The sequence below is a fragment of the Microtus ochrogaster genome, chromosome 1 (assembly GCF_000317375.1).
Source record: "Microtus ochrogaster isolate Prairie Vole_2 chromosome 1, MicOch1.0, whole genome shotgun sequence".
NCBI classification, from domain to species: Eukaryota; Metazoa; Chordata; class Mammalia; order Rodentia; family Cricetidae; genus Microtus; species Microtus ochrogaster.
In genome coordinates, this window is record NC_022009.1 from 9,337,739 (window position 1) to 9,363,740 (window position 26,002).

Consider the following 26,002-nt stretch of genomic DNA (forward strand, 5'->3'; position numbering starts at 1 on the left):
GCTGGCTCCCTCTCATGGGTCAGCCCTGTAGAGATCATCCTAAACCACTTGAGCATTCCTGTTCTCAGGGCCTTAATAGCCTTACTCTAGTTTGCATTCCTTGGAACATTTAACACTACCTGAAATACAGTTTAATTTTTGCATGCCATTTTATTCTGACCTCTCACTAGATTTAATTTCCATAAGAGTAAGGATTTGAATTATTTTGAGTCCCTAGTACCGAGAACAAATCTTGCACATTGCAAGTGTTCAATAATGTCTTCTCAAATACATGAATAAGCAAATGGTACATTCATTCATTAATTCAGCAAGTAAAAACATAGAGTAATAAATAAAAAAAATAGGTTTTACATAGATGGGGCCAAAGAATTTAAGATGTCATAAGTAAGTGTGGCTTTGTGGGAAAACATGTTCTAACATTCATGGGTTTTCTTTTCTGTGTTCATAAGGTCATTTTTTCAGTCTCACAGGGAAGTCCTTGATGGTACATCTACTTTGAAGAAGACTGGGTACTTGAATAAGATACAGCAGGTAGGGCGGCAGAAATGACTTAGCTGACAATTACATCTTATTTTTTAGTTAATATATTAAGTGTCCAATAAATGGTGAACATTTTAAAAGTAGGATTTTCATAGAACACTATGAAAATTCATAGCAACTAATTCAGCTTAGCTCCTACCTGAGTTCTAACAACAAAGATTGTCCGTGTGAAATGAATCAGATCCAGTTTGGTTACTTTTAATTTGATAGTTTTATATCAGGAATAATTATGTTTAATGGACATGAATATTACTTAGGGAAATACAACAATCATGCTGTTATATGGTATCTGTAAAGCTTGACGATCATTCTACATTTAATAACATTAACGTTATTTAAAAGTATTTGAAAAAAAAGAAAAAAGTACTTGAGTTGGATTTATCACCAGGAGAATGCTCTAGCTATTTTATTTTGCTTCTTTTTAATCTATTTTTCTTTTTCTATTAAATTTTCCCCAAAGTTTTTATTTTATTTTGATTTTTAAAAATTTACACCAAATTTACCCTTATGGAAAGTCAATGTAGACATTTTCTAAACTTAATTCAAAAGAAATTGAAAAAAAAATAAGTAACCATGAATAGAAATCAACATTTAGCTATGAGATATTCGATGAAGCATTCAGTGGGGTAGTAAAAATTAAAGAGTGGGAAATTCGAATTAGATCTAACAGAAGGGAATTAGTTGAGTATTAACTAGCATTGCTCACAATATGTTATTGACTGGCAAGTGTTATACTGTAGAGCAGTATAGATCATAGGGTCTATTCATTTATGAATACGCACAAATGGCTGAGATGTTTCTAATTATTGGCACTGAAGCAGAAATGTCTCTGGTCCATACTCTCACGAGTCCTACAGTTCACCCTTAGCATAGTATCCTCCTCCTATAGCTTCTCTTTCTGTCTTGCTCCAAATCAGCAAAGGTATAAAATCTACCCTTTCGGCGAGTTCCAGAAGCAAATTTAACCACACTGATTACTCCATAAACGCCTGCAAAAAATTTTAGAGAACGTGGGAGGGATCTCCCATTTCAACGTCTCCCAAGTCTTTCGCCACTTATATTAGGTCCTGGTTGCCACATTTTTTAATTCTTGCTTCTATATAGTCAATATTTTATATTCCATATGTAAATGTGGCCATTCAATATTTACTATGTCTATATTATTTTGCTTAACACATTGCCCCATTCATGTTTTTATCAACAACAGGATTTCCTCCTGCATAAAGGCCGAATAGTGTTTTAATGAATGCCAGCTGTCACTAGCTTTCCTTTGAGAGACACTTAGGGTTGGCTGTGTACCTTGGCTATTGTGAATAGTGTTATGGCAAGCATTTCTTTGGCCTGTCGATACATTACTAATCTAGCCTGTTTGTTATAAAATGCCATATACAGAACAGCAAATAACTGTGCATAACTGTGCAGTATATATATATATATGTATATATATATATAATTTTCTGATGAATATAATTCATTAATTTTAATGATAACAGCATATCTTTTTATTTTTGGTTAATTTTGTTTTTGTGGCCTATATCACGAGAATATTCTCCGCCATTATTTTCTAGACCTTTCACATTTAAGTCTACAAGCCATCTGGAATTTGTGTATGTGTCTATGCTGTGAGATCAAGGTCAAGTTTTCCCAATTGACCACAACAGTCCTTTCATCTACGATATGGCTTTTGAGCTATTGCTAGAAGTCAAGTGGGAGTCATATCATACATATATGCTCAGATTATAGACTTTTTGTTCTGCTCATTTGAACTATTTTGTAACAATAGTAATTTTTAGTAAGTTTAAGATAAGTCTTCACAGCCAAAAGAGGACAATTTTGGATTTCTAATATGGTCTGTTAGAAGCCCATTTGAATTTTATGGGGCTGTCTTAAGGCTATGAATGACCTTGAGAAGGATTTCATATCTTTACAGTATGGAAGCTTCTAGTCTATGAAGATTGCCTATCTCTCCTTTGTATCAAATCTTCCTTGTTTGATTGGTTGGTTGGTTGTTTATTTTTAACTATTCACTTTCACTGATGTAGCCAATCTTTTCTTTTGATTAATCCTCATTCAGATTTTTGTCTTTGGCTTTGTCTGTTCATTTGTTTGATGCTATTTCCTTTTAGTTGGCTTGTTCACTGAGTTTCTGTGTCTTCCTAAGTTCTGCTGTCACATGTTCCATGCGACTGTACCGCTGTCTTATCAGACTCTAGCTGTGTATGTTATCGCTGATGCTCGTGCATACACCTTCAGTTTGTCTTCCCTGCTTTTCTGTGTTTCCTGCACTCTTCTCCCACTGCAGCGCTGCAGAGAGAACACTCTCACTCGTGGTTTTAATTGCGCTGTTAGATTTCTCAGTTGCTAAGTATCTGGTACCTTTTCAAATCTGCTATCTCACTTTCCCATTCCCAGTTCCCAGCCCCAGCTGTCAAGCAGCCATACTTCTCTGAGCAAAATAACAGTCTCAGTTATTTTGTTGTGTAGTTTAGTGTTTGGTAATTCTAATAGCAGATGCTTTCATGGGTCTGTGGTCTATTATTTCTCCCTCTTTCCTTGGTGGGAAACTGTATGCTGGCTATTGTGCAATTAAAATGTTTAGAACACAGTTTGATACCTAGGATGATGATGATGTCCTCGGGAGATCATCTTTGACTTTATGTCAGACATGGGGGGGGGGGGGCGTTACCGTTCCAGTTACCTTAATCCACCTCAATTTTCCCTGGGAAAAACTCTTCGGCATCTCAGCCTACAGTGACAGATGTCTGGATTTTCTCTCTGCATTGGCTTTTGTCCCCTGGGTATCCAAGAAAACTAAATCTCCATATGGCACTTTCCATATTGGTGAATGCCTAAGGGCAGAAATTTTCTATGGCAGCTATCTCACTCTGCGTTCTTGCCTTCTCCTAGAACAAGGTTGACTTCTTCCTCATATTATTAGCTATTGAACACTCACAAGATGACTGTTCTCATTGTATTATTCCATGGCACTCAGTCAGAGAGTCATTTCGAACTACCCACCATTCCTACTAAAGCGAACTTTCTTCTCTCACTTCAAGTATCTCAATAAAGACTTCCAGCTACAAGCTCTTCCCTCCTGAAGGGCATCAATGGGCACAGGTGGCTTTGTTTGGCCTCACTTAGCACTACAGTCATTTTTCTGGATCTGTCAAGGAATTGGACTCAAACACTTCTGTCAAATTCAGAATCTCTTCTATCAAATATCATCATGATTCTTGCATTCTAATGCCTATCCTCCCATATTCTGCATCTCTACAATTTACAATACCTTACATATATATGTGTATGTATGTGTATATATGTGTATGTATGCATATTACTTCACTTCATTCATGTGAATTCCATTTGTACATAGAAAACGCAAAGTTTGCCTTTGAGAATCTTCTGGGATTTCTTATTTCTCAAACATCTCCCATCGGTATTGGGTTGAAGGAAGAACTTCATGGTGCTCACACTTTGCTGAGGGGTTGGAAGATACAGAAGATCCAGTTTTATTTACCATGGAGCAAGCATGGACAGCGAATCGTTGAGTGGGGGCTTCTATGGGTCAACACTTCCTTTGCCCTATTATACCTTATATTCTTGGAAAGGGACACAAAATTGTTTCATGATCCAAGATTGTCTGTAATATTCCCTCTCCACATAGATTATCATTCTATGGCTTCATGTCAATGTTTACAGCTTTTATTTTCTTGTGAAAGTTCCCAGAAAAAGCTCCAAAGTATACAGTCACAGATTTGCTGCAGAATTAAGCTGCTTGCCCTCTGTGCGAGATCTGCTGTGTTATGCGCAGCATTTGCTATGCTGTTGGCACTGCTCACCCAAAGACTACTATCTATCAAATCAGTTCCTTTAATCCTATCTCTTTCTGGCTCCCTTTTTCCAGCTGGGGGAAAAACTGCACAAAGCCGAAATGGAGAACACGGAACTCCGAGAGACTCTGCACTCACTCATCAGACAGTACAAGATGGTTACGGAGGAGGAAGATAAAGTGCACTTCCAGAAACAGAAGGTCTATGATGAGTACGTCTCTCCCCTGCTTGCCACCGCTATGGCTGTCTGCCTTGCTGTCCACATGATGGCCCATCTAAGCTCATCTTCGTTGTCAACACTATTGACAACAAGATACTCTTTATTTGATAATCAGTTGGCATACTTCTAATCTGCCTCTACAGTGCTAAGAAATGCTTTTCTAGATCAGATTAAATCCATCAAAATTAAGTGCATTAGTAACTCTTGTAAATAAGACCCAGGAAACAATAATTATTACTGCGTGAGACTTGGCAGAGAGTGTGTTCCCTTTCTCAGGTAGGAGTTTGATTACCTACCGTGACTTCAGAAAAGACTCATTTCCTGTTTACTACCTATTGAACTCCATTTGGTCCCCAAAGTTTGGTAATTTTACCTTCCAAATATTTCATTTCTGCACTCCATTACTTCCTCTCTGCTCCACCGCTTGCTTTGACCTGCCTCTCCGAATGTCTTCTCTTCTTTTCCACCCCAACTTGTCTACTTCCAACCCTTTGACTCAACCCGGTCCTATAACAACAGGATGCAAACCTCTGGTCTTGTTGGTCTACAGAGACACCAGAAAGATTCTGTTTAATTCTTCCTGCGTGCCTAGGACTTCATCTACTGCTGTGCAGCTGCTAGTGTTCACTGATGCCTTCTGTAGGAATACCACACAGTGGTGTCTTGAAAAGTGAAATTTTGTAAGAAAAGAAAGCCCACTGGTACAACCAGAGTTGCAGTCCATGAAATCTAGCTGCTGTGCACACCCAGGGCCATTTATGTGAGGCTGAGCTTATGCTCGTTCTGGAACCTTTAAACTATATATTTTCTGCAACCAAAGGGCCTCATCTGATTGCACAGAATACCAGCGGTTATGACTCCGCGAGTGCAAACTGTCCCCAGATAACTACTAGAGTCATCATCTAGAATTCTAAATTGTACTGATGGCAAATGACCACAGCACTAAAAATTTGCTGTCATTGTGGCCTTTTGTCTTCAGTTCAATCTCCATAACACAATGCCATCAACTGGTTGGCCTAAGCTGGGAACCTTGACGACACTGCCAACACAAACATGCTTAGGTTCTAATGAGGAAGTGAGGCCTCTCTTTCTGACTTACAAATCTCTCTCTTTCTCTCCGTCCCTCCCTCCCTCCCTCCCTCTCCCCTCCTCTTTTTCTCTCTTTACATAGAGAAAGAGTGGCACTGATCTCATCATGAGGACCCCACCCCCAACACCTCATCCACACTAAATCCCTTCCGAAAAGTCCCATGACTATGTGCCCAAAACATCATCAAATCCTTAAACACAGAAACATGGAACTTAGACAGCATAGGTTACTTTGCTTTTGGCATCACATGAGGTTTTGAAGGTGAGTCACTTAGATGGGATGCTTTCTCTTCCAGAGAAGTTCTTATCAACATCATTTAAATAAAACTGTGAATTTCTCTTAGCTTCATTTTCTCTGCTATATATCAGCACAAAAAAATATCAACCATAAGAAGTCTCATTGGCCTGTCATCAGTGAACTAATCCATTCTACCAATGAGACAAGTATTGTAGCCCTAATTTTGAGATACTGAAATGGAGACTTATCCACAGGGAAGGTTTCTTGCCCAAGGTCCCATTGTAGTTGAGATGTTCAGCCTGCCCTCAGAGTTGGTCTAACAAAGAGGCGCAACTACCCCTGCCGTCTTGTGTTAATATTGCAGTTAGTGTTCTTTTGGTGACTTGAGAATTGTCAAGTTTATGCAAGTTCTATGTATAAATTTATATCAATCCACTGCTTGAACAGAGACTTGTTTGTTTCTATTGGTTTATTTGGTAAATTATTCATAATCTAAGCTTCCCAAGCTCCTTTTAATTTTTTTTAAAGATTTACTTATTTTATGTGCACGGATGTTTTTATTGCATGTACACTTACTTGTGCACGGCATGTGTGCCTGGTGCACAGGGAGGTCAGAAGAGGGTACTGGACCCCTGGGAATTGGAGTTGCAGATGGTTGTGAGCTGTCATCTGGATGCTGAGAATCAAACCCAGCTGGTCCCCTGCAAGAGGAAGAGCTCTTAACCACTGAGCCATCTCTCCAGCCCTTACTTCCTTTAAAAAGGATTTATATATGCAAATTTTTGTATTGGTAAATAAAGAGAATTTTTTTTTGCCTATGGTGTCTAAACCTCCTCATTCAAACCTCCAGCTCCTCTGGGTAATCACCCCAACGTTGAGTAAAATGGCCCTCGCTTCTTTTTCCATGCTAGAAATCAGAAACTGATGGCGCTCATTAATCAGAAAGAAAACTTCCTAGCACAGAGAAAATTGGACATCAAAAACATGGAAGAAGGATTTGAAACCCTGCAGAATCTTCACGAGTATGTTTGTGCCTTTGCCATCTTTACTCTCCTTGTCTTTATTTCTTTAAGCTGGAATCGTAAGTCTGTATGGACATGTAGTGTATTACAGGGAAGTAAGTTGATAATTAGCTCTCTCTGTTTCACATTCAAAAAGGTCATGGTCAACAGATATCTTACTACAGGGGTAGACAGGTGCTCCAAAAACAGAGTGACAAAGGGGTGGACCAGATTTAGGGCCGGGGACAAGTATGTGCCTGCCCATTATCTCAACACTCTTCACCATTATCCGTCGTTTCTGCCATTCTAAGTAACTTGCATTTCTCCCAATAAAGTAATACTTAGTCCCAAATTTAAATATGAAAGGTAAAAAATGTGTAATTTATGGAAAATTGTTACCCTAATCTCTCCACAGAAATAGTTATTAATAGTTTTCTGTACTATGAAGACATGTGTATCTATTGTGCATATTTAAAATTGGATTTTATTACTCTATAACATGATCTTCCACTTAAAATTTTATCTATGTAAAGACGGGAGCATAGCTCAACACAGTTATCTTCGTACTCAAGTTCTCGGTTCAATCTCTGGCACCATCAGCACCAACAAAGCAGAAATCAAAGACTGAGTAAGACCCAAGACTTTGAGATCGCTACAAGAAAAAGGAAAAACATTTTAAGATAAAGGCATAAATAACAACTTTCTGAATAGACCTCTAATAGCCCAGGCATAACAACAAAAACTGTCAGACAGGTTATAAAGTTATAAAGTACCAAATTATAATTTCCTTTATGTGCTTGAATGCAAAAATTCTCAACAAAATACTTGCAAACCAAATTCACCAAAACATAAAAAAAATGATACTTCTTGACTGAGTTGTTTCATCCTAAGAATGCATAGACAGACTCAGGAACAGAAATCACATAATCATCCTAACCGACACAAAAAATCTTTTGACCAAGTTCAAAGCCCTTTCATTTAAAAAACAAAATCCCTAAAGAAGCCAGAAAAAGGTCATGCCAACCCTAAACCCAACAGGACACTAACTGGGGAAAAACTGAAAGTATTTTCTCTAGAGCTGGGTAAGAATCAAAGTATTCACGCTTTGCACACTTAATTCCTATAGTGCTCAGCCACAGCAGTGAGACCCGAAGGAACAAGAATGAGCGCAAACCAGGCACAAAAGAGAACGTTATTTGAATACAAGGCAGTGGCAAGGCCAGCTTACACAACCAGGACACGTGGTGGTGGAAACCGGACTTAGCAGCTCTGGGGTGTGACATTGTATTAGATAAGGTCACTACTGCTGGGATAAAACACCTGACCAAAGCAACCTGGGGAGGAAAGGGTTTGTTTGTCTTGCCCTTCCACATCCTGTTCCTCATCTAAGGAAGTCAGGGTAAGAACTCAAGCAAGGCAGGAGCCTAGAAGCAGGAGCTGATGCAGAGGCAGAGAGGAGTAATGCTTACAGGCTTATTCTCTATGGTTTGCTCAGCCCGCTTTCTTAAAGAACCCAGGACCACCAGCCCAGAGGTGTCCCCACTCACAACGCGCTGGGCCCTCCCACATGGACCACCAGTTAAGAAAATGCCCCACAGGTTTGCCTACAGCCTCATCTTATGGAGGCATTTTCTCAACTTTGGTTTCCTCCTTTCAGATGACTTTAGCTTGTGTCAAGTTGACATAAAACTAGACAGCCAGCACAAACATGACGTATAGGTTCTTTGCATGATTATCTCTGCATAGATAAGCAACCACTTAAACATCTGTTTTTCATTGTGCTAGCTTCAGAAGGAAAACTATGACCTTCTCCTATGAAGGAGCAGGAAAGCAGAATTGGGCTCATTCAGATTTTACTTTTCTAATAAATAATGCAAATTTATTATTCGTTATCAATTTTTTTTGAGACCGGATCTCACTATGTAGCCATGGCTATCCCAAACTTACTATGTAGACCAAGCTGTCCTTGGAGTCACAGAGATCCATCTGCCTCTGCCTCTCGAGTGATAGGATTAAAGGAAGGTGCCACCTCACCCCCAGCCCTTTTGATCAGTTATTGTGTGGTTCTTGCTGTGGTCACCAAGAAGCTCAGAATCAAATGTGTAGCTCAATGTTGTTATGAACTTAGGTAATTCTGTGTTATTTTTACCTTATTTTAAATTGGCTCAGATCATTTTTGGAACATGTTATGCACATATATAAATCAAAAAACTCAAAAAGGAAAGGTAAGATTGTGAAGAACCTTAGAGATCTAAAATAGGCTACTAGATCATCTCAAATAGAATATGAGACAGAGGTGTGGTTGTTCCTGGTTGACTTAATTCCATTTTGAATTCTTTAATTTGTATTTCTGACCTTCAAAAACGCACGCAACAGTATTTCAAGTGCATGTTTCATTTATGAGTTTTTCTGTCTTTGAAAAGACACAAAGTCACGTTTTCCCTAAGTGGTATCTGACTCTGTTTCTGTGTATGAAGCTGTGCTGGGAGGGAAGGAAATAGAAACAAAGCCTTCTGCTCCCTGGTTTGGAGTCTTTGCATTCCCTTCCAGCCCACCAGCAGAAAAGGCACACGCTTAAGAGCTGCTCTTAGTTCAAGAATGTGTCTTGCCTTTCTGTGTTCTGTATTGTACAAACTCAGAGCTGTGTAGAATGCAGGGTTACTCAACAGTCTGTTGATCTTGACCCCTCCCATAGCCCAGTGTTGGGTTCCCTCCACAGTCCCTGGGCAGCAAGCCCCCTAGCCTGTGCTGTGTTCTTCTGTATCTTTACAAATGTTCACACCCCTTCCTAGGTAAGATCACACCTCCATTCTGGCCATCCACATTCCTCCCTGTTAACCAATAGCCTCCAGAGACCTGCCTTAACTGTTCTCCTAAACTCGCTCCTCCATTCTTGGATATTCAAGCCGAGGCTTGCAGGAGCACTTCAAATGCCCTTCTGTAAGAAGGCCAATAAAATTGCAGTTGTTTTACAGTTAGCCATACTCATTATAATAAATATGTTAAGATTTTCATATGTGTTTGACAAACTTCAAATACAAAATCCAATGTATATTTCTTGTTTTTAGAGCAACAAAGGAAGTGTATCGGAAACAAGTAAAAATCTTGAGCGATAATCTAGAAAAAGAACTCCAGAGGAGGTAATGTGATTTAGGGTGTGTGTGTATGTGTGTATGTGTGTGTTATAATCAGTAGTATGTGTTATCTACAGCCCAATAGAATTACTGTCCTAAATTAAACTATATATAAATTCACTCAAGTCTAGATGTGTTTGTTAGATTGTGTTTTGTTTTGCATTGAAAACACCAGAATTTTCCATCTCAGTCAAGGGAAATCACCAAAGACTGGGACTGCCAATGACGTAATGTCTGCTGTCCAGCCAGACTTCTGGGTCAAATTGCAGAAAGGGTGACATGGGGGACAATAATTAAGGTCACAGACTTTCACATGGGCTACTCTGTCTTTTAGTTCTAAGCTTGGTTCAGTTAACCTCTTCTCATCCCTCTCCTAGAGTTGGTAATGGTGGTGGCCCCCTCCTTACAAATTTGTTGTGAATGTCAAAGAGACGATCCCTCAAAAGTATGTAGATCAAATATACCTAATAAGCACTCACTATCACTTAGGGGTATTTTATTAGTATTGTTGTTGTTGATATTTTAATTTATAAAGCTCAAGTTGTACATTTTTACCAGTCTCAAAAAATATAGGTTTTGTTTTTGTTTTTTATTTTGTTTGTTTGTTTTGAGAACCTAAAATTTGAACGTTTCTTATTGGTGTTTTGGGTGCTTTGGGTAATCCCATTACTATTTCTGCCCACGCCTTCCCTGGAGCCTCCATCCTCAACCTGAAAGAGGAGAGCAGCCCAGTGATGGGTGGTGCTGAGGCAGACAGCATCCTGCCTTCTCACCCAGGCAATGTGGTAAAATGGTAGTCGGACTTGTTTTGCTTTGTATTTTGTGTAAGCTGCTGTGCCAATATAACGGCAATTCTGTTTTGTTCTGATGTCTAGTGTCATCACTCAGTGGAAAATAGTATGTGCACGAAAAAGGCACACACGCTGGCTGCTTAAGATAAAGGTGGCCATGCGAAAGATCATCACTAAAATTGAGGAATCAGAAGAGAGGCGAACTGAATTGCTTAAAGAGGTAAGGAAATCCAAAGTGTTTAGAATTATTGTTGTTCCCCACCTTAGAAATCATTAACATCCTCTCAATAGTCAAATAAACCTTATTTTACTGAAAAGTATCTTTTTTCCTGAGTGTATGGTTAGTGTAAGTATTGTTTTTCTTTCTTTAGAAGTCTGACTACTTGGTGTATGTTACCTAGGGATGTTTAAATCTTTTTTGTTTTATGATATTTATCTATTATGTATGAGCATATGCTCAAGTGGAGGTCAGAGGAAAACTCCAAGGAACTGGATCTCCCCTTCTACCATATGGGTCCCAGAAATGAAACTCAGGTCATCAACCGTGGTGAGGTGCAACAACTTGGGGCAAGCTGGCCCAAGGGAGATGCAACAAATGAAGGAGCAGTGCTCTCTAAGGAGTACCTTGGAGGCATGGGAACAGATCCTCACTTCCCACGTGCCCTGTAATACTCCTGTGTTTACACTTTGTACAACCACCATTCCCCAACCCTCCCGTGCTCTGTGTGCTGTAGATACCGTTTGGTGGAAGACTAAACTTCTAAAGGAAAAGAGTTTACCAGGCAGTTTAGCAATTAAAGCTAACCGTAACGTGAGAAATGACAAATCTCATTTCCCTCTGCTTAGACAAAACAAAGAGAAGAGGAGATCCGTAGCTTTGTGAAAGAAATCGAGAAACTTAAACTGAAATTAGTAGAAGAAGAAAAGGAATTTGTCAAAAAAGAAAAAAAATTAATGAAAGAATTAAGCAAATATGAGGTAATTTTTATCTTGCATCTAAGCATAACTTTGGAGGATTTTGTGAGGGAAACGGGAATGATATTGCGTGTGATCTTGATCATGTGGATGTAAAATAAATCTTCCTGTAGGAACAAAGGCAGGATCAAAAGTCTTCTCTGCATCTTTCTCCTTTTTCTGAAAAACAAACAGAAATAGGACAGTTACCTTTTCACTCAAACAATATAAAGCAAATTTTGCCAAGCAGCAAGCAAGGAACATTGTGGGGAAGGGTAGAGTTGTGACGGAAGCCGGCGGGAGATGGGGAGAGTGCTGAGGAGCGCATCTCAGAACTCCTTACAAATTCCCAAAAGCCAACCAGGGGTAAATCAAGAATTGATATTAGAGAAAGTGGAGACAACAGACTTCAAAAGCATCGAGGCTTCTAGATGCCATAGATTGCAGACAGCCCCAGCACCACCACGCACACAAATACACATTTTCCGAATGATAATATTAAGTAAGGGCAGGTATCTTGAAAGCAGCCACTGGAGGAACAGCTGAAGAAACTGAAGTTCGGGGGAGAAGCAAAATCAATAGCTTTTGATAATTTGGGTCAGAAGTCTTGCGTATAATGATTGCCAAGCACGTGTAAGTTTCATCCAAGCTTTACTGTGCATGCTTCTAATTGTTGGTGAGGCTCTACACACCCTGCTGATGTCTGTCTTGCTTTGAATTCACTGTGTGCTGGACATTGTGTTACTTAGTTTTCTGTTGCTGTGATAAAATGCCGTGACCATGGTAGCTTAGAGAAGGAAGATTTTTTTAGCTAACAATTCCAGACGGCAAAGAGTCCATTCTTGGTGGGAGACACTGGCTGCAAGTGACATACATGGTGGCCAGAGCAGGGAGCTGAGAGCCGACATCTCAACCACAAGCTGGACGCAGAGAGAGCAAGCTGAAAGCAGGGCAAGGTATTAAGAACTCCCAGCCTGCCCCAGTGATACACTTCCTGCAGCAAGGCCACACTTCCTAAAACTCTCAAATGACATCACACACTGGGGAGCAAAGACTCAAATGCCCAAGACTATGGGGGACATTTTTTTTTATTCAAACCAGCACAGGTATGTTAATTAGCTTTCCATTTGCATGTGGTGAATACACAGGAGAACAAGTTAAAGAAATACTTTTATTTTAAACTCATGCTTTCAGAGGCTCACATCCATGGCTTGCTCCACTGTTAGGAGCTTGTGATGAGACAGGACTATAGGTGGATGTTTCCTTCCTGCCCACCAGTTTTCAAATAACCAACTCAGAGGCTGAATATGAATTATAAATGCTTGACTGATAGCTCAGGCTTGTTACTAGCTAACTCTTACACTTAAATTAATCTATTTTTCTTATCTACCCTCGGTTCCACGGTGGTTCCTTCTTTCAACACGGTGCATCCATCTTGCTTCTAGACTCCTCTGACTCCGCCCTTCTTACCCACCCCCCAAATTCTCAAATTTGACTTCTCTGCTTAATCCTATCTTGCTTTATTACAGACCAATCAGCTTTTCTATTAACCAATGAGAGTAATACATATTCACAGTATGCAGAAAGATTACTCTGTAGCACAGAACGTCATGGTATCAAGAGACCGTGTAGAATGAAGTTGCTGCTTTCTCATGGCCAGAATGAAAAAAGAGAGAGGCAGGAAGGAACCGTGGGCACATTGCCCCATCACCAGCTCCCTCCAGCCAGATCCCACCTACCTGTTTCCAAACTACCACCACCACCACCCCAAATAACAATAGGGAGCTAAGTGCTCAATGCAAAGGTTGTGGGTGACAATCCTAATTCAACCCTAAGTGAGGTAACCCAGACTCAGAAAGACTAACATGCTATGTACCCACTCATGAAGCTGACATGAAGATTCAATGACAGCTTCCACCTTTATCACCAGCCAGCCAGGAAAAGGATAGAAGGGCCATTTCTGTGGAGGGCCTGGGGCTAGAAGTAGCACCCATGACTTGTGCTTATAGACATACCCACATGCAAGGGAAGCCATACTCCAGATGGGAACCAGGTCCCTAGCTACAACTCAGAATGCCTGGTCATTGAAGGAAGAGAGAAGATAGTAAATACCAGCTTACTGTTTCTGCTTTTTAATCACCACGTACAAATCTATTCTAATTTTTTCAAAGAAATGATTATTACATTGGAACTAAATATAACCCAAGATTTATGAATGTTTGAGTTAGGTTTCTATTGCTTCCATAAAACACTGGCCAAAAACAACCTGGCCGTGAAAGCCTTTATTTGGCTTACATATCCCAGGTTATGGACAGTACATTGAGGGAAGCCGAGGCAGGCACTCAGTGCAGGAACCTGGAGGCAGGAACTGAAGCAGAACCTGCAGAGAGACACCGCCCAGGACTGACATCTTCCCAGCACAAATGCAATCGACTGAGCCCTCCCACATCAGTCATTCAAGGACATGTTCCACAGACCAATCATGTGGGGCCATGTTTTCCATTGAGTTTCTCTCTTCGCAAGTGACCCCGGCCTGTGTCAAACTGACAAAACCAACCAGCACAACTAAATACACCATACCTTCCTGCTTTCCTCAGCGCTCCTTTTCCCGTTTATTCATTTATATCCAGTTGTTTCTACATTGCCCACATTTCGTAGAGCATGAATTAAACATGCGCAATGTAGACAAAGGCGGGCAAACCTTATAGAACGTGATGAGCCAAAGGCGATTTTTCTCAAGCACGTTTGGTTGCGTAGATAGTAGGAATGGAAACACAGCAGCAGAGACTCTGAACTGACAGCATCTTTGTAGAATGAATGATAAACCTCCAAGGCGGCTGTTTAGGGCAGCACCTGGCTGTCAACCACAGAGTGTGTCTACCAGCTACCTCTCTCTGTACTCCCCTCCCCTTTTACTCCAAGCTGTGCAACTGGTCCAACTCACTTTCCTCAACTGACTTGATTTTCTTTAAAGGATCTAATTATTAGGGAAGTGCAGATTAACAAAGAAAAGGAGGAAGAGCTAGAGGACACCATCCCCTACCTTCAGGTAGCAGAGGAGGAATACAAAGAAAAGAACAGGAACCTCAAGTCCCTCCACAGTGATATTTCAGGTGTGTATGAAGCTTTGCTGACAACTCCTCCCCCCTCTGCTCCGCCAGCATTACAGAGGTGAGAATCCACCACACACCCAAGGAGAAGCGCATCTAACTTGCCCATCCCACTAAATCCACTTTCTAGTTTGCTTCATCAACCACTTCCTCTTTCCACATGGAGTTCTTCCTCCCAGTCGGTTCCCCCTCCCTCTTCCCTTCCCCCCTCTGCCCCTCTCTCTTCTCCCCTTCTCTCCTCCTCTCCCTCCTTCCTCCAAGTAAAATGCCCCCCCACACTAACCTATCCTTAAGACTTATCATACCTGAAACTTTCAGAGATATGACCCATGTCTGTAAGTATGTATCTTTTGCATTCTATCACACAGCATAACTTATTAACATAATGTGTGTATATAGCCGTGTGTGTTCAGATAAAAACAATTGTTTCCACCACAAAAATTAGGTTTGGTCACCTAACCCTGCACCTAAGGCCCAGAATGTTTGGCTCTTGCCTTCATCCGGAAGTGGAGGGCATTGTCCAGGTACTCTGCACAGGTCTTTAAGCAGCTGCCTCTTCCAGATGCCGTGTATTCTAAGTGATGAAAGAGCCATGGGAATCAGAAGGCCAGATCCCAATCTAAAATAAGGACTGGGATGGGAATGCTAAAATAACGATCTTCTGGGGCAGCAGTGGGAGTGAGCAGCTAGCAGATAACTGTAAAAATGTGGATTAGCACAGCCTGTGACAATAACATAAACTGTGAAGGAAATAAATACTTAAAAATGAATAGCAATTACTTCCAAGAATTTAAAATGTCAAGACTACATAGATACAACAGTAAGAGCCTGGCCAGTCCCTCTGTCTTCTGTCTGAGTTGATTTTCTATTTCTTGTCAGATTTTCATCTGATCAATTCACGTAGGCTTTCACTTGATGCTTTAACCGGGTTCATAGAAACTCCATTCTCCCCCGACCTTCCAGTTCCCCTCTTAGTGCAAAGCCGAGGGTGAAGAAAACACTGGGAAGAGAAAGGTAGGCAACCCTTCACACGCTCTGAATCTCCTACAAAGGAAAGACGGGAAGGAGAAGACAGCAGCAAGGAAGAAGGAATGGAAGGGTGAAGTGCTCAGTGCCTTGACAAGATGGACCGCACAGGCGCAGTTCCCACACGGGGTGAGGGGGAGAGTGAAACACAGTGCCTAACACGTGCATCTGTCTCAGCGCCCTCCCGAAGCCTGACACCAGCGTGTGGAAAAGCGTGCCTGCAAAGTTGCAGTTTCACAAGAAAGGAGGCATGAGCGAGAAGATAGCCCTCATCTGTTGACCTTCTGCTTACCTGCTGTCGGATAATAAGCGTCATCAGATTTGGGGAAAGAGTGACCGGGTAGAGGTGACAGAAGAAAGGGGAATATGAGCAAAAGAGCCCATGGAAGAGGACATCATAAAGCCCCAAAGCCCTCTCTCTAGAAGGCAGATTGCAGGTGTTGCTGTATCTCAGGGCTGTGGAGATACAGCAATAGAAAGGGTAGCTAACGCAGCAGTTGGGCCCCCAGGTGAAGCCCTTCCTCTGAGTTGTAGCTGAGGAATGACTTTCCCTTAATGCGAGCAAAGAAATGGGACAAGGGGTTCCAAACTTGGAGCACCTAATATGGCTGAGGGCAGATGGCATGTTGTGTTGTGGCGGTATCCCATCCCCCTGCCTGGTTAGAGGAGTGTAGCCAGCCAGGTGAGCCCATTTTAGGATAAAAAGCTGATTTCCATAAAAAGTCATCGGGAAGATACCAAGTCATGGAAAAGTGGTGAAGGAGTTTTATCTTTATGAAGTAGGGCTAGACATAACACACCACAGTGACTGAAATTCCTCCCCTGAACTTGCCTTCTGAGATTTGCCCAGGCTGGAGAACTGACGTCATGTTTAAGAGCATGGATTACTCTCCAAAAGGTCCCAGGTTTGATTCTCAGCACCCACGTCACATGACTTACATCAGGTGACTCACAATGGCCTGTAATTCCAGCTCCAGAGGGAACCAATGCCTTCTGGTCGCAGTGAATACAAACACACACATAGACGTACACAAAATTAAAAAAATAAATCTAAATTTAAAAAATAAAAAAGATTTATTTCCCCATACTACATTGCTCCACCCAGGGGGAGACCAGATGATTATTCTACTGAGGAAACCTAACCAAACCCCAACACAGATACTGAGAGTGGATGGACGCCTTCCTGTAAAGTAGCTGGGCAGTGATTAAACATGCCTTGCGACTGTGGTGCAGATTTTGGTGCCCATTCATGCCACTGACATGAAGCATCGTGACATTTGGCTCGCTACTGACTAGTCCCTTCCTTACACTGTTACGATGACCTAAAGAGCGAAACTTTGTTGACACAAAAAACCATAACTTTATGGGGAGCTTGAAGGGAAGAAACCTAGATGTGGGTAGGGATAGAGAATATGTAGACAAGAATTAAGACACCAAATTTCCCGACGTTATACTAAGAAGTAGATAGAATGTCTGAAAAGAATCACAGCCTTCTTAGCATATAATTTAAGAAAATTGAGCTAAGCAGAAGGCACAACTAAAGGGATTATTTTTTATTGATTTTTATTGAGCTCTACACTTTTCCCTGCTCCCCTCCCTGCCTCTCCCCTCCCCCTGGGATTATTTATAAAATGTGGTTGAGGGACTGGAGAGATGGCTCAGCGGTTAAGGGCACTTGGTACGCAGTCATGAGAATCGGAGTTCAGGTCACAGTGCCTATGAAATAAGCCGAGTCCCTCCAACCCCAGAAACTCAGCCCTGATGCCTCCACACAGCTTTGAGCACATACACGTGTGCACCTCTGTTTCTCTCACACATACGTAAACAAACCAAAAGAAACTGACAGATCACGGGGTGGATCCTGAGGAACCAGACCCTGGGGTAAATGCACTGCAGAGCTGCTGTCTCTTGCGCTTAGAGTTTACCACAGTGTGATTGTTAAGCCTGTGCATTCTTACACTGAGATAGGTTTTTTTAAACCAAATTACTTCGCGGACATTTATTTTCTCTCCTTCTCTTTAAACAGCGAAGAAGCAAGAGGAGAATTTATTGAACAACTATATTTTCCGCTTTAGGAAAGATATCATCAGATACATGGACAACACGGTAAATAATAGCTGTGGTTTGTCTGGCTTGGCTTTCTGTGTTGTGCTGTTTGCAGTGTCAGGGACTGAATTCCAGGCCTTTAGATGCTAGGACAAGTTCTTTACCGCCAGAACTACATCCTCGGGCCCTGGTTTTCTGAGAAGGGTTTTCCTGTGTAGGCAGTCTTCAACTTAAACTAGTGAATCTCCTGCCCTAGTCTCCAGAGTGCCGGGATAAAAGGATGCTACCACCCAAAGGCCCCGCCTTCTCCTCCTTCTTTAATTTGAAACACTGGTGAGTATTTAGTATCATTTGCACTCACCAGTAACTTAGTTTGTCTGAAACTGACTTATTTAAGTTATTCTACCAACGTCAGTGTTTAAAATTGTATTCAATATATACATATGAAGGGAAGTTTTGCACAACTGTGATATATACCTGAGAAAACCAACTTAATGGAGGGAAGGTTTATTTGATCTCAGAGGTCCCTGATAGTCTGGCTCCTCTTGTTTCTGAGCTTTGAGCACGAAGGTCTTGGCTGAGAAAAGCTTTTCACCTCATGGCCACCAGGGGGCAGAGAAGAGTGTTAGGAAGAAGGGACTGGGTTCAAGCTACAAAAGCACAGGCCCAGAAATCCATTTCCTCCACCCAGGCCTCCAAACACTCTGTACAAGATTTGAACCCCTCAGTGCACTAATTTTGTTCATGATCTAATCATCTCTGAAACGCCCTCAAAGAAATGGCCAGAAGTGAGTTTCACACATCTTCTGTATTACGGTTCTCAAGTCCATCAGATTAACACATGATTAACAAGGTGGGGGCATCTGGAACCAGCTCAAGTATAATGAGAGAAAAAAGTATGGACCCGTGAGGAGACTTAGGTGTTCTCGTTTATAGGATGGGGATCCAGACTGCACTCTTTGAGGCTCAATACGCAGAGATCGTGGGAGATAGAACAGGAGCAAAGAAATGTTTACTCTCTTTCAAAATACACAATCTATAGTTTCATTATAATTTTTATGTGGAGTTGATCAATTGAACATGAAATTATCCTATTCTTTGAATATCTGGATATCATGCATGATTTTTGATATGCTGTGGGTAAGAAGAAATACGGACAAGAACATTACAAGCAAGTGTAATGTACACACATGCACACACACATGCGCACACACATGCGCACACACACTCACACACACACTTTTTTCTAAGAAGATGCTCCTGGTGAGTAACATGACGGATAAAGACCATGAGGTTTATGATGCTATAATAATTAAGAACTGCATAGAGAATTCAGTAAGAAAAAATATTCAATAAATGATGTTTTTAAAGAATCAGGGTTGATAACATAGATCTGTTGGAAGAGCACTTGCTTGAAATGTGTGAGGCCCCGAGTTCAGGTCTCGACACTATGTAGACTGAGTACGGTGGATCACAGCTGTAATGCTAACCCTCGGGAGGTGGAGGTCAGGGTTATCCTGGGCTGCACAGCGAGTCCTGAAGCCAGCCTGGGATACTTGACACCTTGTCTCAAAAGCAAACGAACAGCAGAAAAATAAACAGGTAAATAAATATTCATAGGATAAATATCACCTCCTTCTAGAACATTCCGTCTCCCTTTTGGCCGGGTTTCAAACGTGTCCTATTCTGTGACCTTTTGTTAGTATCTAGGGTACCTCACTTGAGGTTCACGCGCGACCTTACCAGAATCCAGAAACAGGTTTTTAGGAAGCCGCTTTTGCTAAAAGATTGCCACAGTCAACTGGACGGCTCAGGGATGAGTGCAGAACCAGGTGACCTAGGCAGACTAATGCTGGTGCCCTGCCCTTTGACCCCTGGGAGATAACGATGTCTTTTATGTTTGGGCAGGACAGTTTGAAGACAGAATTAAAACATTTACGAGATATCGAAAGTAAAAAAACCAAAGAGCATTTTGAAATTCTAAAGAACTTAGAAAACGAAGTCTATGTAAATGACCAGAAGGCAACCCTTCTCATCCTGGAAAACAAAAAATTAAGAGAAGTAAGTTCAACAGCACTTCACTTTCCCTAGATTGATTGCCTGGACCAGCGGTACTCACGTGAGAAAAGACAAGAATAAGGCACGTAACAAACTTTAGAAGATTGCAGTCTTCCACCCCCCCCCCCCAGTCATTCCCACCTCTCCCCACAAGAATACCACCAACTTCTAACACCAGAGATTGGTTTTGCCTGGATTCAACCATTACATGTGAAGGACTGTTGTGTGAGGTTTCTGTCCTGCCCGGTTCCCGCAGTTGTTAAGTCCCAAAGAAATCACACAGAGGTCTACGTTAATTATAAACTGATTGGCCTAGTAGCTCAGACTTCTTGTTAACTCTTATAACTTATATTAGCCCATAATTCTTGTCTGTGTTAGCCACGTGGCTTGGTACCTTTTTTTGGCGAGGCAGTCACATCTTGCTTGCTCTGTGTCTGGCTTCCTCTCTATCTGAGTGACAACTACAAACTGAAACTTCCCTCTTCCCAGAATTCTCATGGCCCCGCCTCCTCTTCCTGCCTGGTCGCTGTTGCCCTGCCTATACTTCCTGCCTGGCTATTGGCCAATCATCATTTTTATTAAAAATAATACAAGTGACAGGATAAAAGACCATTGTCCCACAGCAAAGGACGATGCTGCATACATGATTTTGCTCAGTCTCCTACCTCTGAGGTTCATCCTCACTGAGTGTAATTCATTCCTCTTCATTCTGCATAGTATTCCTCCATACGACTAGTATTTACTTCAACAGTACTATTATTGGGGGCTTGGAGAATTTCTTTGGGCTGTTACCAGCCCTGTTCCTAAGCCCATTCAAGTAATATTATTTTGACAGACAGACATAGTTCTGTTGGGTATAGATCCTAACTAAGACTGCAAAGTCATCAGGAGGTGCATCTTCTGTAGTCCTGCAGAGCGCCAGGCTCCCAAAGGGCAAGGCACTGAGTGCCCCTCCCACCAGCAATGAGTGAGAGTCCTGACACTCACGCTGTGTCCATGTCACACTAAGAAACGAACACACAGACTTCCTCTTAGATTAGTTTGACCAAGCACAAGCTCAGTTTTGGAATCTCCGCTTTTCTCCCCATGTCTTCCAACTGTCTGAAGCCTGTTTCTAGCCAGTCTATTGTGTGCGCCTGGTAAATCCCCAGTGCCTGTCTGTTGTGTTTCTGTCTGGTCTGTGACTGGGTCTGGCCTTTACAAAGAGCTCTGTATTTATTAAACAGCACACAAAGCACAGTATGGGAAAGAGATGAAGGAATTCTTTACAGAAATCTTATCAAAATTTTATAAGAGGAACAGTCACTTAACTGACCCAGAATAGCATTCAAAACCTCAAGGAGGTGTTATCAACCTATATCCACGTGTTCCAACATATATGGGATATTTGTTTAGTTTAAGGCTCCTTTTAACCTATTAGTTCCTTTCAGAAAACAGTAATCACCACACACACACACACACACACACACACACACACACACACACACACACAAGTTATTCTAGGTCTAGGGCATGGAAGAGTTCAAAACTTAAAATCAAAGCTATGAATTTACCTTGGGTTGTAAGAGCTGATTGCGTGCGAAGTCCGTGAAGTTGGTTGCATTGTTCTCTTACATGCAGGCTAAACTCAGACAGGCTGAGCACACAACAGGCCAGCTGCTTGAGAACATAACTTTAAATAGTCTCAAGGCATATTATTCACACGGTGCCTAGGCCAAAGAAAGGATTAGCCTCTTTGGCATCAAGAAATATTTTCAGAAAAATGTCGTCATACTCACCCAACTGTCTTTGTGCAGTTGAGCTATTCTGGTGGGTGTGTGCCCTGGTGTCCTCAGATCTGAGTCCCTTTGACAACAAAATAAACACCGGTATGTGTGTTGTTGGGCACACAGATATCTTCATTTGTAAAATTCGTGTTCTAGTTTTCCCTGCCTAGCTAAAAAATTAAGTTGTCTGTACCATATCAACTGATAATTCGAGAGCAAATAAGTCTGTTCATTTAGCCCCTAAAGTTATAATCTCAATTTATTACCACTAATTTTCGGGCTTATATCTCAAAAGAGTAAGGCTTGCCTGTTTATACTTAAGATTTACTCATTTTAATTTTAGAATGGCATGTTTAATAATTAAATCTATTAAATTCAGATTTTAGTGCTCAAAACTATTGATTCCAACAGCCTTTTCATAATACATGAATATTACATAACTTCTATATTTCATAATGTTACAAGACAGTTATAAAAGAAATTTATATACTATTCCTTTGTTTGAAAGATGTAAGTTAGAGTCTGTCACTCACTGGGGACACTATCCTTAGTGTCTGCAGTTGAACGTTTAGAAGAACATCCATCCTACGTCAAGTGTCTCACAGGGTGAATGTTGCTTCTTTGTAAACATTTCCCCCACTAAACTGTAATAACCTCCAAGTCAGGGTCTGCATCAATGTCCCAAGAGTTTGAGACTTGATCCTATTCAGTGTGCATAACAACTTCAAAAGTCAGGTAGTGCATTATGTACCGTATTTTTTTTTTTTTGAGACAGGGTTCTCTGTCTTGCTTTGGAGCCTGTCCTGGAACTAGCTCTTGTAGACCAGGCTAACACTGAACTCACAGAGATCCACCTGCCTCTGCCTCCAGAGTGCTAAGATTAAAGGCATGCGCCATCACCGCCCGGCTCATTATGTACCTTTTAGATGAGAAAATACTCTGATTTTTGTTTGTTTCTTTCTTTGTTACAAGAATTGTTAACCGATAGAGAAGAATAAAAAAAAGTTCCTTCCGTAGAGCCTGGTAAGGGAAGTAGCCTGGCCACTGACTAGCCCGATGACGTTATGGAGATCTCACACGTGGCTCTGTGTGATTTATGTCTGTCTGTTAAATGTCGAGAGTTATCCCAGCAACCAAACGCTTCATCCGGTAGAGCGAAAACAGCTGAATGGCTAATGCTTCTCAGAAAGATTGTGTACTCTGAAAAACTTTGGTTCTCAGTAGCCCGCAGATACTCAACCCAGGATCGGGCAGCAAGCCTTTGACACAAACTTGAGAGGAATTTTATCCTGAAGTGGGCTTCTAGTCTCTCCTCCTATAGAGAAAATATCTAACGTTTACTAAAAGGACGAGAATTTCTATTGCTCTATTTTGCACAAGGAACATTTTTCTTGTGGAAATGAAGAATTGGGGCAGAAGGTCTTTTAACTTCTTCCTTTGTCCTGCCTTATTAGAGCACCATATTTATTTCTTTGGCTGCTGAACCGGTAAGAAAGCAGGACCTTTTGTCTTCTCCCGTGAATGGAGAGAGACACGGTGGAACAGTCGGTGGCATTGTGAAGCATCAACACGTTTGATGAATGAGTGCATGAGTGTTGTACTCTGTGCGGTGAGCAGGCGCTGATAGCTGTCACGTGCCTTTCATTCTCAGCATCTTGCCTACCTGAAGAAACAAACCCAGATATACATAGAAAAGCAGCAAACAACCGTGCAGGAGTCAGGGAACCTGTCTTGGCAACTGATAGCTCAGCACAGTAAGTCGCGCCCCCACTCGGCTTTGCTCTTATTTAAATCGGTTTTTTATTCATTTGCATCCATTTAAAAATTGGAGGATTTTGAGGAATAGATGAGCCCTGGCTCCCCTGCCTCCACAGCAAAGTGTAAACCGTGTTCGTGATCATACATCTTGTCACAGTTTAAATATGAAATGTCCTTCTCCGGCTTCTGTTATGAGTTTGTGGAGCCACGCAGAAGGTTGTGGGGCCTCTAGGGGGTGAGGCCTGGCTGATGGAGGCACATCTTCAGGAACAGGCCTTTAAAGGTTATAACCATCCCGGAGTCCAGCCTGCATCCTCTTGTTCCCCGGGCTACTAAGAGACCTGGAATCTCCACCACACAGCCCCATCAGCACCACCTGCTGCTCCACTGTGCCACAGTGAATGGAGTCCTCCGAAACCATAGGCCTAAGCAGCTTCCTTCCTTAAGTCATTTCTGCCCGCTGTTTATTTCAGTTACAAAAGTGGCTGCTGCCACCTGTCCCTTCCAGCTGATCTTCCACCAGGCTCTGGACGCCACCAGCCTGCCTTCTAACACTAACAATTAACAAATTGTTAAAGAGATGACGTAGTATGCACCCCCATGCTCTTGGCTTCTTTGCCTCTGCAACGTGTATTTTAAAAATTCCTTCATAAAGCCAGCTGTGCACATGTATGGTGGGAGAACTCACATCTGTAATCCAACACTTAGGCTGAAACAGGAATTGATGTGAGTTAAAGACCAGCCTAGGCTACATAGTAAGTTTCATGCCAGCCTGGACTGGAGTTTTAAACTATTGTGGTCTCAAAACAACCACAATGAACAAGCCACATGCTTTCGGGAACCACAGCGCCTCCCGCTGGTGCACTGCTGCAGTAACGGCTATGCATCATCTCTTCACCAGCTGTGAAGAGACACCATGGCCACGGCAGCTCTTATAAAAGAAAACATTTAATTGGGGTGGCTCCTTACAGCTCCAAGGTTTAGTCCATTATCATCATGGCAGGAAGCATGGTTTTCAGGTGGGCATGGTGCTGGAGAAGGAGCTGAGAGTCCTTACATCTTGACCCTCAGGTAGCAGGAAGTGATCTGAGACACTGGTGTGGCTTGAGCACAATATGAGACCTCAAAGCCTGTCCCCACAGTGACACACTTCCTCCAACAAAGCCACAGCTCCTAATAGTGCCATTCCCTGTGAGCTCATGGGGCCACTGACATTCACACTGCCACACCAGCTGAGGGGCATTTGCCTTCTTCATTTATCACAACTAGTGACATTTGTTTGGAAGTATTTTTCTGGATTTTTTTTATTTTTTTATTATTTCTTATGTGGTACTTAGGAATGGAATGACTGGGCTGCATGGTTATTGTCTGAGTGTTTTTTAAAGAAACTGCTAGCCTGCCAACATTGTTGTTCAAATTTCTCATCCAACTAGTGATGTGAAAGAGACTCTGTTGCCCTATCTCCTCACCAACACTTAAAAATTTGAGGATGTTAAAGCATTAATATTAGAATTTACGCAAGCATAGAATGGTATGGCTTTGTGGTTTTGATCTGCCTTTCCCTGCAATGGTCATTAGTTCCTGTGGTTCTTGGCTGTCTTAAAATCATCTTTCCTTGAACCAATGAACTATTTTGGCATAATAAATATCAAAGAGCACCTTCTGCTCTTCCAGAGAACTGGAGTTCAGTTCCTAGCACTCATGTTGGCTATGACACCATCTGCAAGGGATCCAACGCCCTCTCCTGGCCTTCTTGAGCACCTGAACACTTGTGTGATTTCCACTCGTACATAAATACTTACACACATAAATAAAAAATAAATTTAAAAAAAAAACAAATAATACTCAACAAACATCACAAAGTTAGCAGCTTAAGGCAAGGAATTTATTTAACTGGTGACATGATCAGAGTTTGGAGAAGACCCGCCTCCTGTTCTCTGGACTTTCAGCGTCTGGGGGCTGAAACCATCTAAAGACCTATACCTAAGCTCAAAGTTGAGGTGGCTCTCAACGTGCCTGGGGGAACTCCCGGCCAGGACACCTTCTCACGGTCTCCACACGTCACTGCTGGTGAGTGGCCTCTCATGATGGCATTGTCATGTCCTGGCCTTGGAAGTCGGTGTGTCAGTCCCACATGACTCTAGGAGTAAAGAACAAAGGAGATCAGCACCACGATGCAAGAGGCGAGCAGGTGCAGCGGAGACATTGCCATCTGCTACCTGTCTACTCAAGTTTTTCACTCGTTACCTTGTGGTTTTGGTGTTCTTATCGTTGAGCTAAAGTCTTCATATATTCTGCAATTTAGTTTTCTTTCAGTCTGAGCCTTGACTTAGGTCAAGTAGAGGCAGAGTTTCTTCTTCTTCTTCTTCTTCTTCTTCTTCTTCTTCTTCTTCTTCTTCTTCTTCTTCTTCTTCTTCTTCTTTTTCTTCTTCTTCTTCTTT

General features: G+C 41.7%; 1 protein-coding gene across 1 annotated transcript in view; it reads left to right on the forward strand.

Moving 5' to 3' along the window:
* Nucleotides 1-26,002, forward strand: part of Ccdc175 (coiled-coil domain containing 175) — a 55,734-nt gene that overhangs the window by 22,037 nt on the left and 7,695 nt on the right. Inside the window, exons 8-18 of the mRNA XM_013348652.2 lie at nucleotides 450-531; nucleotides 4,445-4,581; nucleotides 6,829-6,939; nucleotides 9,987-10,058; nucleotides 10,928-11,063; nucleotides 11,690-11,821; nucleotides 14,772-14,910; nucleotides 17,960-18,039; nucleotides 19,888-20,040; nucleotides 23,455-23,557; nucleotides 25,471-25,631. Of these exons, the coding sequence (XP_013204106.2) occupies nucleotides 450-531; nucleotides 4,445-4,581; nucleotides 6,829-6,939; nucleotides 9,987-10,058; nucleotides 10,928-11,063; nucleotides 11,690-11,821; nucleotides 14,772-14,910; nucleotides 17,960-18,039; nucleotides 19,888-20,040; nucleotides 23,455-23,557; nucleotides 25,471-25,631 (1,306 nt within the window). The remainder of the gene's footprint in view (nucleotides 1-449; nucleotides 532-4,444; nucleotides 4,582-6,828; nucleotides 6,940-9,986; nucleotides 10,059-10,927; nucleotides 11,064-11,689; nucleotides 11,822-14,771; nucleotides 14,911-17,959; nucleotides 18,040-19,887; nucleotides 20,041-23,454; nucleotides 23,558-25,470; nucleotides 25,632-26,002) is intronic.